Source organism: Scyliorhinus canicula, chromosome 5, assembly GCF_902713615.1.
Source record: "Scyliorhinus canicula chromosome 5, sScyCan1.1, whole genome shotgun sequence".
NCBI classification, from domain to species: domain Eukaryota; kingdom Metazoa; phylum Chordata; class Chondrichthyes; order Carcharhiniformes; family Scyliorhinidae; genus Scyliorhinus; species Scyliorhinus canicula.
This window is the reverse complement of record NC_052150.1, coordinates 9,148,398-9,160,546: the sequence shown is the minus strand read 5'-3', so window position 1 is coordinate 9,160,546 and position 12,149 is coordinate 9,148,398. Positions and strand designations below refer to the sequence as shown.

At 43.9% G+C, this 12,149-nt stretch overlaps 1 protein-coding gene across 5 annotated transcripts in view; it reads right to left on the bottom strand.

Moving 5' to 3' along the window:
* Positions 1-706: 706 nt before the first annotated feature.
* relch (RAB11 binding and LisH domain, coiled-coil and HEAT repeat containing) overlaps positions 707-12,149 on the bottom strand; it is a 117,500-nt gene continuing 106,057 nt past the window's right edge. For 4 of the 5 annotated variants that reach the window (XM_038796535.1, XM_038796537.1, XM_038796538.1 and 1 more), the window contains 3 exons: positions 9,628-9,716; positions 7,035-7,105; positions 1,814-1,966 (listed from right to left, as the gene is read on the bottom strand). In XM_038796535.1, the coding sequence (XP_038652463.1) occupies positions 1,846-1,966; positions 7,035-7,105; positions 9,628-9,716 (281 nt within the window). In that variant the 3' untranslated portion in view covers positions 1,814-1,845. Of the gene's footprint in view, positions 1,967-7,034; positions 7,106-9,627; positions 9,717-12,149 lie in introns of all 5 variants that reach the window. The other variant, XM_038796534.1, reaches the window with a different exon arrangement.

Sequence of the window (12,149 nt, the reverse complement as noted above, 5' to 3'; positions counted from 1 at the left end):
GTAGCACATGGGCAGCACAGTGGGTAGCACTGTTGCTTCACAGCTCCAGGGTCCCAGGTTCGATTCCCGGCTTAGGTCACTGTCTGTGCGGAGTCTGCGCGTTCTCCATGTTTATCCTCTGGGTGCTCTGGTTTCCTCCCAACAAGTCCCAAAAGATGCGCTGTTAGGTGATTTGGACATTCTGAATTCTCACCGTCTACCCGAACAGGTGCCGGAATGTGGAGACTATGGGCTTTTCACAGTGACTTCATTGCAGTGTTAATGTAAGCCTACATGTGACAATAAAGATTATTGTTATTCAGTTCTAGTTTTCAGCAATACAGCTGGGAAAACGTTGAGGGGCCCGGCCCATGGCTCCGTTGAATGCGCTCCACTGATAGAACATAGAACAGTACAGCACAGAACAGGCCCTTCGGCCCTCGATGTTGTGCCGAACAATGATCACCCTACTCAAACCCACGTATCCACCCTATACCCGTAACCCAACAACCCCCCCTTAACCTTACTTTTTTTTAGGACACTACGGGCAATTTATCATGGCCAATCCACCTAACCCGCGCATCTTTGGACTGTGGGAGGAAACCGGAGCACCCGGAGGAAACCCATCTCGCAAATAAATTCATGAACATAAACAGCATTAAAATTTATTCAACCAACTGGGTTGAGATCACTTCCTCGATACTGAAAAATGAAGAGAGCGGCATGATTAATATAAAGGTACCGTAGCACAGAAATACTTTTATTGTTTCAATTCACCGTTCACAGAAACTATTTAAAATTACATTATTCAATGTCTAATCTACTTGTGTTTTGCATGAAATCTTTCATAACCAGCGCAAACGAACATTATAGATTTATATTAAGATTACACAAACTTCCAGCTCCAGCTATTGAAATATAATAATCTCCGAACTTTACATGGAAAAAAATGTATTGCACTGTCAGTAAACAATACACTCATGCAATTTACGTTTGGTTCATTTGTCCAGTTAAATGTAACCGACGTTCCTTGGTCACAGTTACAAGTGAGCTGAGTTAAAAGCAATGCAGGAATTCGATATTCACAGGCGTTCTGCAATGTCTTTTCATATCAACATCACAAATCAGAGACACTAATTCACATTCTTGATTTTACAAGTGTAAAGTTAGTTGAGAAATCGTGGCTTCTTCATCAACACAGCTTAACTATTTAACTGCTTATTGCAAAGAAAAGAGGTCTTTTTTTTTTTTACTGCAACACAACAGAAAATAGTCCTAAACTTAAAAAAAAGAAAACACCAAGTGACGAAACAGCTCCCCTACGGCAGTCTCCAAGGTCATGTATTATGCTGTAGTCTTTCTTTCTTCTGGTTGGAAGGCACAGGAATATGCTGGTGACTTATTTTTTTAATCATCAGTCAAGAATCCAGTCAATAAAAGCAGACTGAACGGATCCCCCATAATTAAATACACAAATGGTTTTCACTTCATTATTTTGACACAGATGTGGAATTTACATTATATCCAAGAGGTTACAGATATAGTGTTTCAGTGTATAATACAAGTATTTACTGTTCAAAGTCTTGATGCAGAATAAGGAGAAAAAAAAATTGCCCATAAATGAGAAAATACTGGATACAGCAAAAGAGGACAATAAAATACATGGACACCGACACTATCATCTTTACACCCATCACAAGGAACAGCAATATACACACAAAAATATTAAGTGCAAATATCTTTGGAAGTTAGAATAAAATAATTACCAGAACCAAAATGTTTTAAAAAGGCAGAAAATTTACTTCAAGTACAAGATTTCGACCCACAAGAGGCCAGTTTAGTGTAAATGGACAGTCTTCCTCCAAATCACTTCTTCCGCTGGAACACGTTCGCCAGCATGGCCCCCGAGGTGGATAGCTGGCCCATTTTGTTCAAGAACCTCGTCTTTGTATCCTCACTGACCAGACTTGCAGCAATAGACATCGAGCTTCAGGTGACACAAACAGAACAAATAATTTGAGGTTTTATTTCATGTTGAATTTACGTGCAACAATGCAATTCAAATAACCTACCATCAGATCAGTATGTACAGGATTTGCACTGGTCACTTCTTTCAAGGGTGTGATCAACAGGAGCAGGGTTAAACAATTAGAGGCTAAAAACTCATCAAATATGGGATTTTGCGAGATAAGTTTAATCATGGATATAAAAACAAAATTTAAGGGGTTCAGCTTTCCACCCTCCAGTAAATGCTACAAATAGTCAGGCACGTTGCACCTGGAGTGTAAGGGTGCTGTTGAGGTGGAAATTAGGAGTTGGTGACTCACTTACAGACACCAGGCAGCGGCTCTGGTGGGATAAAGAGAGGAGGGAGATAGTTGCCCTGATTGTATCTGCCTTATTGCACAGTATTACCTAATACTTTACTTTTTCAAACTGCACGGAGACAGTCTTTGAGTCAGATTGAACCACAAGCATCACACCCGGTTACTCATCTCCGTGACAATTTTCTGATGCCCTCCCAACTTGCGCAATATGACCTTCCTTTCATTGTTCCTGGATCAGAATTCTAGCACCAGGGGATGGGGGTCACGTGCGTGAGTGAGGGAGCGTTACTCCGGCACCATTCTCTTGGTGCACATTTCAGATTTGCTTTCTCTTGGGTTACATTGTTTGTTCGAGATCCCTGGAGGTTCCTGATTGATGTATTGCATAGAGTCGGGATAAATGGTGAAAATCCTGGTTTGTTTGTGGGGGTCGGAGTGGGGCCCAGCTTTCAGTGGGGCAGTTCCCGTGGAACAGGCCCGAGCTTGGGTGGTGCTGTGTGCATCCGGATGAGGGCTGCCATTGAAAATGTTATCTGGGTTGGAGATCTCGGGCAATGCAGGTCGGCAGAATCTCACTTTGAAGAATTGTGGTGTACCTTTGGAAGCTCGGTAGAGATGCACAAGAAGAGTTAGAACATAGAACATACAGTGCATAAGGAGGCCATTCGGCCCATTTAGTCTATACCGGTCCTTACAAAGAGCACCCTACTCAAACCCATGTCGACACCCTACTCTACCCTATCCCCGTAACCCCTATTTAACCTTTTTTGGACACTAAGGGCAATTTTTGCATGGCCAATCCATCTAACCCGCACATCTTTGGACTGTGGGAGGGAACGGGAGCACCCGGGAGGAAACCCACGCACACACGGGGAGAACGTGCAGACTGCTCAGACAGTGACCCAAGTCGGGAATCAAACCTGGGATCCTGGAGCTGTGAAGCAACTGTGTTAACCACTGTGCTACCGTGCTGCCTCCATCTGGGAGGTCGCGTTTCTTGCTATTGACAGTTTGGCCTTTATCCACTTTGTTCTTGCCTAATCGTTTGTTTTGTATTACACGCAGAAGAGGAAGTAGCAACAAAGAGAAAAGCCGGTGATGAGGGTAGAATGGTCAAAGAGTTGGGGGCTGGATTATTTTGTTATTCAACAGAAAGCTACCAGTGTGCTTAATTTGCAATGAGGTGATAGTATCACCAAAAAAATATTGTTAATAGAAATTACGAAACATGCCGTCCCTCTCACAGGGCAAACCTCCGGTAGGTTCTGCCTAACGTGCTTGACAGGTTTCAAATCTGAAGGAAGCCATGAAAACCCAGAGGCAGACCCATAAGCATTAAACGAGAATGATGCAGTGACTTTGGTTATCTTTCGTATTGCTTGGTTACTTTAAAAAAAAAATGGAAAGCCAGTCTCAGATGGTGAATTAGTGAAAGAATGCATCATCAAATCTGCAGATGTTTTATTTGCTGGCTTTAAAGACCAAGAGGCAATGATCAATCGCGCTGAATTGTGAAGCGTCTTCACATCGCTGAGTCCTCATCTGAGAAAACTTGGGGGCACAGATCTAACCAGTAGTCACATTAATAATGCAAGCGAAAATATTACATTTCGTTTTGCCATTTGAAGTTGATGACGGTTCTATTAACATATGAATTAAGCATATTCTGCAACTGGCTGGGAAATATTTGATGTGTATTAAAATGTATTTAATCTTTCATGGGGTTGTGGTTAATGCAAATGCCCAATTTCACTCATGTGGCCCATGGACATGATGGAGGGTTACTCATGCGGTCCACTCACTAGCCGAGGTTACCCATTGCTGGTATAGACATCCTGGGTGGGATTCTCCGACCCTCAGTGCCGGAGTCGCGCCCGGTGCGGGGGTGGAGAATAGCCGTCCTCGATTCTCCGTAGACCCGCCAATCCCGCGCGCGCGATCACCGCGGAGCTGGTCGGGGGCGGTTGGAACAGGCCCCTGTGGCGGCCGAACTCCCACTGGCGTGGTTTACATATGGTACCACCCAGCAGGAGCTGGGACCTGCGGCCGCAGTGACGGTCCTGGTGGAGGGTGGGAGATATCTGACTCCGGAGGGGGGGGAGCTCAGTGATGGTCAGGCCTGCGATTAGGGGCCATCGCGATCGCGATCTGGGGGGGGGGACCTACCTTACTCCGCGCGGGCCCGCTGTGTGGTTCTGCCATGTCGGCAGCACCCGTGCCGAGGTGGGTCGCCACACGCGTGTGCGGACCCCCATGCAGGCACTGTCTGCATGCATGGTCTGGCTAGCAGGGCCCCGCCGGCAGCCAGAGCTGCGGGACGCATGCCAAGGGTCTGCTAGCCCCCTGGAAAACGGAGAATCATTCTGGACCTTCGAGAAACAAGTTCAGAGTGATTCTCGCCCGCTTTCCGGCCGGCATGGTAATTCTCGCCTGCTTTCTGGGCAGTACGGTAGCATGGTGGTTAGCATAAATGCTTCACAGCTCCAGGGTCCCAGGTTCGATTCCCGGCTGGGTCACTGTCTGTGTGGAGTCTGCACGTCCTCCCCGTGTGCGTGGGTTTCCTCCGGGTGCTCCGGTTTCCTCCCAGTCCAAAGATGTGCGGGTTAGGTGGATTGGCTATGCTAAATTGCCCTTAGTGTCCTAAAAAATAAGGTTAATGGGGGGGGGTTTGGGTTACTGGTATAGGGTGGATACGTTGACTTGAGTAGGGTGATCATTGCTCGGCACAACATCGAGGGCCGAAGGGCCTGTTCTATTCTATTCTATTGGGACTTAGTTCCCAGAAGGGAGAATCCCGCCCCTTGTCTCATGGGGCTTTCTGCATCTTCCGATGACATGCAGGCTCCATGTCAAGATAATCACAGGTAATCGGTTAGAGGATTCCATGGAAAGGGCAATGGAACATTTGTGGTAAGCAGTCTGAACACCCGGTGCTTCACAAGGGAGGTTGCACTCTTGCTTGGAACCTAACCCCACAATGAGGGTTACGTCATCAATGGACAAAGTCATTGCACACATGATTGCTTGCAGGTCCAACTCATTCCATGATGCTCAGGCAACAGCAACAATATCACTTCACGGTAGGTGATGTTTTGGTCACCTAGGGAGCTAATTTCATAATCCCCCCCCACCACACACACACACACACACACACACACACACACACACACACACACAGTTTTCCCAAATGCAGTATTTCTTCAAATCGATGGAGGTCACTGATGTCACTCTAATGGTCTTCTGAAATCCTGCACACAACCCCATCTTCACCAACATCCGTTTTACCAATGTGCAGATTGCCCACGGCTATTAAAACAGGATCTTCCTAGTCACTGGAGAAAAACCCTTTTCCTGGGCAGAAGTCGTAAGCCCCTTGTTTTGATCCACTGGAAAGGGATTATTTGATGGAGAAAAAGACTGCAATGTTGGCTGCTTGGGAACACAATCGCCCCGATCCAACTGCTGAAAGACGGGGCAGCAAAGCACAGATACAAGACCCATATCTCGGACGATTAAACCTCGGATTATCACCCAAGGCACTAGTTAGATCTCAGCTGGAGTATTGGGTACAGTTCTGGGTACCACAATCGGAAGGGAGTGCAGAAGAGGTTTACAAGAATGATTCCTGGGCTGAGAAACTCCAGTTAGGAGGATAGATTGGAGAGGTTGGGACTGTTCTCCTTGGAGAGAAGGCGACTATGAGGAGATTTGATAGAGATGTTCAAAATCACGGATAAAGCAGACAGGGAGAAACTTTTCCCGCTCGTAAAAGGATCAAGGACGAGAGGGCACAGATTTAAAGTGATTTGCAAAAGAAACAAATGCGGTGCAAGAACATGCTTTTTCACACAGCGAGTGGTTGGGATCTGGAATGCACGGCCTGGAAGTGTGGTGGAGACAGGTTCAATGGAGGCAGCCAAGATGGCAATTAAATGATTATTTGAATAAAAACAATATGGAGGGGCACGGGAAAAAGACAGGGGAATAGCACCAAGTCATAATGCTCATTTGGCAATCCTGTGCAAATGCGATGACCAAATGGCCTCATTCTGCACCGTAACAATTCTGTAATTTACAGCTTTGGATTGATCAGCTTTTCCTTGTTGAAGGCAGAAAGTGATGCTTCCACGTTGCACATTATACTGGACACCCCAACGACCAAAATGTTTCAGTGTGATTGACACCTGCATGGCTCTTGTTCTCTCCCATTTTCTCCTGAAGACGATTGCAAGACTCTAGTAAATTCATACATTGGAAAGGCTTAGTTTGGATCAACAGGAGTGAATTATGAATGGGGTCTGATGAAATGCAACTTTTTAAACTGGAGTTGCCAAACTTTCAAGAAGCCTCGGAGTAAAACAGGTTACTGTGTGCGATTGAGGCAGATTCGATGGTGCCGCTCAGAAGGGGAATTGAACCATTAGCCGAAAATTTTAAAATTGACAGGTCTACAGGAAAAAGGCAGAGTGGGACAAAGAGAGCTGCTGTCGCTGAGAGCCAGCATGGACACACAATGGGCTGAATGGCTTCCTTCTGTGCTGTAACCATTCCATGGAATATATTAAGATACTCTTTTCCACCCCGATCCGAAGCTAGGCTCCCAAAGCACCAAACCATCTTATGTACGACCTTTGAATACATTGTACAATATCGATGCCCAGCTTTTCCCAACTCCTCAACTCTTGCACCAACACAGCACAAACAATAGTTGGAATAATGAGTAGTTACCTCTGGGGCTCTTGAACACTCTTGTTTTCCACCTTCAGTTCACATTCCTTAATCATGGAGCTGAGAATAACCTGAAATTATGCACAGTAAATAGCACCTCAATGTCTATTATTATGCACAGTAAATAGCACCTCAATGTCTATTATTATGCACAGTAAATAGCACCTCAATGTCTATTATTATGCACAGTAAATAGCACCTCAATGTCTATTATTATGCACAGTAAATAGCACCTCAATGTCTATTATTATGCACAGTAAATAGCACCTCAATGTCTATTATTTTAGCACAGTTGGAAAATCTTTGACAAAAAACAACAACGTGCATTTGTGTAGAACCTTCCATGATCATCGGACTTTGCAAAACACTTCATAGCCAATGAATCAGTTTGGAAGTGTGCATGATTTCCTGCTGTGTCCTCATGATCATGGCAATGAGTCTATAACGCAGAATTAAGCCATCCTTTGACGATGAAAGACAAATTGTATTTATTGCTATTTCATTTTGGCACCAAGATCTGCTGAGAAACAAAATTTGAAAATTCACACGATTCTATTAAATAACCAGCTCAGCCCTTTCCAATCAGCACAGCAAGGTCTGGCCCTGTAGGGCACCGTGATGGGTTCATCAATGAGTTACCAAGAATGCTGGTTTGAAGATTTTGTGAATGATTCTCTGCACAAGGGATGATAGCACAATGAACGATTCAAAACCGTGAAGAGTCACCAGCAAATGACCTTGACTCTTGTGGTTGGAAACAGAGGCTGAAGCATAAAGCAGATAGTATAGAAGATAACACTTCTCTGGTTTAAATATTGGCCCCATGAGCTCTTGCTGAAGCAGGCAGAGTGAACATGGTTTAGTGAAAAAATAAACATGTTCGATTAATTCATTGGAGTTCTTTGAGGAAGTAGCAATGCATGTGGATAAAGGGGAATATGTAGATATGATGTACTTGGTTGGTGAGCTATAACTAGTGGAGTTCCACAGGAGGTCAGTGCTTGGGCGTAAACTATTTACAATCTAGAGCAACGATTTGAATGAAGGTACCAAATTTATGGTTGTTAAATTTGCTGATGACACAAATACAGCTGGAAAGTAAGTTGTGAAGAGGATGCAAGGAGTCTGCAAAGAAACACAGGCCGGTTGTGAGTGGACAACAATTTGGCAGATATGATGCAGGAAAATGTGAACTTGCCCACTTTGGCCATAAGAATAGAGCAGGAATGCATTAGTTAGATGAAGAGAGAGCGCAGAATTCTTGAGGTACAGAAGGATCAGTGTCTGGGTACAAAAGGCTAGTATGTGGGCACAGCAAGCGATCAGAAAGGCAAATGGAATGTTGGTGTTTATTGTCAGGGGGATGGAATATAAAAGTCAGGATGTTTTGCTAGTTGTACAGGGCATTGGTGAGACCACAACTGGAATACTGTGTCCAGTTTTGGTCTCCATCCCAGGAAATGACATATAATTGCATTAGAAGCAGTTCAGAGAAGGTTCACTCAACTGATTCCTGGGATGAAGGGCTCATTTTGTGAGTAAAGGTTGAACAGGTTGGATCTATATTCATTGGAATTTGGGAAAATGAGGGGCGATCTTACTAAAACATACAAGATACTGCAAGGGACTAAGGGTATGTGGTTTTTTTTGGGGGGGGGGGGGGGGGGGGTGAAGAGAACGGGACAGAAGGAGAGTATGAATGTATGTGGGAAAATAGTGTTGAGGACTAAGCAGATTATCCACGATCTTATTAAATGGCAAAGTAGGCTGAAGGGCCGAATGGCCTATTCATGTGAACATGTGAGTTAGGAGCAGGAGTTGTAAGCTGGAACTTATTGCCGAGAAGGGTGATGGATGCAGAAATCATCAAATGATTTCAAAAGGAAATTCGATGGTCACTTGGATGAAGTAAACTTACAGGGTTATGGGGAAGTGGGTATGACTGGATTTCTTGGTGGGAAGCCAGCATGGACTGGATTGACTTCTTGGCTTCCTCCTGTGCCATAAGTCACTGAATGAAGACAGGACAAGAGCTGGAGGTCAATCTGTCGAACATCTGACTCACTTTAGTGCTTTTGAAGGTCCTGCACTCCACTTTTTGTTTGACCACGAGGAATTGAGGCCATTTTTCTCTCTTGTAAATTCAATTCAGGCTAGGAAAAGTCATGGTTAATTTCCAGAGAGTCACTTAACATCTTTGTAGCCAAGTACCATGCCAAGAATAAGCCAGAGGCAAATAAACGCAAGAATGGTAATAAGACATCAATACTCTCTCGTCCCCTCAAGCATGACGTAGAAATTTGCATTCGGCAGTTTGAGCGATCTGAAGTATGATTGATAGGAAAGGGTGTGAACGCACAGAGTAGAGGAAATTGCACTCTATATCTGGTTCATGTTGTATTTAACCCAAGATCGCCCAATGCTCAATACCAAAATTGAGAAAGTCGCAATTTGCCGACAATGGCATCCTTCACTTTGACTTATGGTTGGGGCAGGAAGGTGGTGACAGTTTGTGCTGACACAATAAACCAGTCCTGTAAATTATTCAACTAGATATACAGAAAACTGGGGCACTTCATTTATCGGTACAAACCTCATGCTCTGGTGAGAGGTGCTCCATATCTATCCGCAAACACTTTAGGCCAGGGAGAAAATGGCAGACCATCAGTTCTTCTGAAATAACTGCAGACACAATGTTAAGGATTATTACCGTCCATTCTCATTTTAAAAACAGGCTGACTAAATCCTAACCACTTAAAGGCCGTCGAATAGCTTCAGGTTTCAAATCATGAGCAGATCAAGATTCTTGTGCAGTTTGCAGAGTTGTCTCAAAAATAGTAAATAGCTGAGAATTAAATCATGAAAATTACTTTTTCTGATGTCAGAAATCGGAGGACAATAAAAGAGAATTTAGTAAAGCCATTGCACAGCTCCCATTCGATCACTCATCTTCCCTGGATAATAGTTAAGTTGTGAAATTTTGTAACATGACTTCACAGCTCATTCAATAAGGCACTGGTGCTGAAAATAAGGCAACACATTAAAAACAAACCATAAACTAAACCTCAGAAATTATCATACGAGATTGCGATATACATGGGTTTGCAAGATTGTGATAAATACAATGGTTGAACTATGGTTCTAGCCAAATACTTGTGGTCTTATTCATATTTGAAACATATCAATTTCTTTGACACGAATAGCGGTGAAGCATAAGCCCCAAGTAATTAATCTGTTTCCTATGGAATCGTAAAACCATAAAACATTTAAGGAGTTTCATGATTTGTAATTTAAAAAAAAATAAATTTAGAGTACACAATAATTTTTTCCAATTAAGGGGCAATTTAGCGTGGCCAATCCACCTATCCTGCACATCTTTTGGGTTGTGGGGGTGAAACCCATGCAAACACGGGGAGAATGTGCAAACTCCACACGGATAGTGACCCTGGGCCGCGATTCGAACCCGGGTCCTCAGCGCCGTAGGCAACAATGCTAAACACTGTGCCACCGTGCGGCCCCTATGATTTAAGGGACAATTTAGTGCGGCTAATCCACCTACCCTGCACATCTTTGGGTTGTGAGGGCAAGACCCACGCAGACACAGGGAGAATGTGCAAACTCCACACAGACAGTGACCCAGGATCGAACCGGGGTCCTTGGTGCCATGAGGCAGCAGTGCTAACCCACTGTGCCACTCCGATTTGTGGAATAAAGGTAAAATGATCCACAGTTTGTAGCCTCATGGACCATTGTTTAGAAATGACTTTGAGGCTGAGAGATTCGGATCTTTAGCTTTATGTAAACGTTGGGTGCCTCGGAAAGAAAAATTCTACTTTTTTGAATCAAATGTATCTTATTGTCTACGTATCTTCAGATGTATCCATCACCCAGAGCGTGTCACTAGTTTCACTTGCCATACAACTACTATAAAATCCAACCTTGCATTAAGTCTCCTCCAGACTAAACGCTAATTAACTTTTCCGTGCACTAGCTGCAACGTCAAATACCGCAGAAGGAAATTAATTGTCAAAGTTGAACACAAGCACCCTTTTAATTCCTTGATGGAAAAGGAAGGAAGGAAGGAAGGTTTCAGGAATGTAGAAAGAATGGAAAGACCAGCAAAATTCACTTTTGTTCATTTGACTTCTGTACTTCACAAAGTGTGTATGGATTTGATGTGATCACCTTTGGAACGTAAGCAGTTTCTTAGGGAGGTAAGGTCAAGCAGCAAGTGAATTGAAAGCAAGTGCAGATTAATCCACAGGACTACACTGCAATTAAAGCCCAAAACAGATCAACGTTAACAAATAAAGACCACAGGCTGAATGGAATGGCTTTCAGTGGTCCCCAACACTGGATTGGCCATTCTAAATTGCCACTTAGTGTCCAAACATTGTGCAGGCTAGGTGGGGTTATGGCGTTTCAGGGATGAGGCGGGGGAGTGGGCCTGGGTGGAGTGCTCTTTTTGGAGGGTCAGTGCAGATTCCATTGGCCGAACGGCCTCCTTCTACACTGTAGGGATTCTATGGAACCCATCCCTTGATGAATCCTTCAGAATTCCATCGACCTGACAGGTTGGCCTTTTCTCTCCACAGAATCTGTCAGACTTGCTGACTATTTCCAGTGTTTCCTGTACCTATTTCAGATTTCCAACATCCGCAGCACTTTGCTTTAGTAAAAATGTTTGTCTCATCAAACAAAATATGCCGATGATATTGTCGTTATTGCAGACTCTGGTGGACAAACGATTTTGGATGGAGTAGTGAGCGAGACGGGGAAGAAAGGAACAGGCAGAAATTGTAAAAAAGCATGCTGTCTAACAGTTCAAAAAGAAAGTCATGCCAGAGTGTAAGATCACAGTGAAGATAAAAAATGTCACAACTCATGGAAGGCAGATTTCTGGAATTATGTTAACATCGGACAAAAAATGTGCGCCAAGATCTAAGACAAAGGACTGGAATGGCCAAAGATGCATTTCAAAAAAGGAAAATGGCGATCAACTCAAAATTAGCCATGAAAATAAAGCTGAGAATCCTGGAATGCTACATCTCACCAAATTCGACACAAGGATACTTTTGGATGATCAGTGAAGGAATACAAAGAATGGAGGTTGCA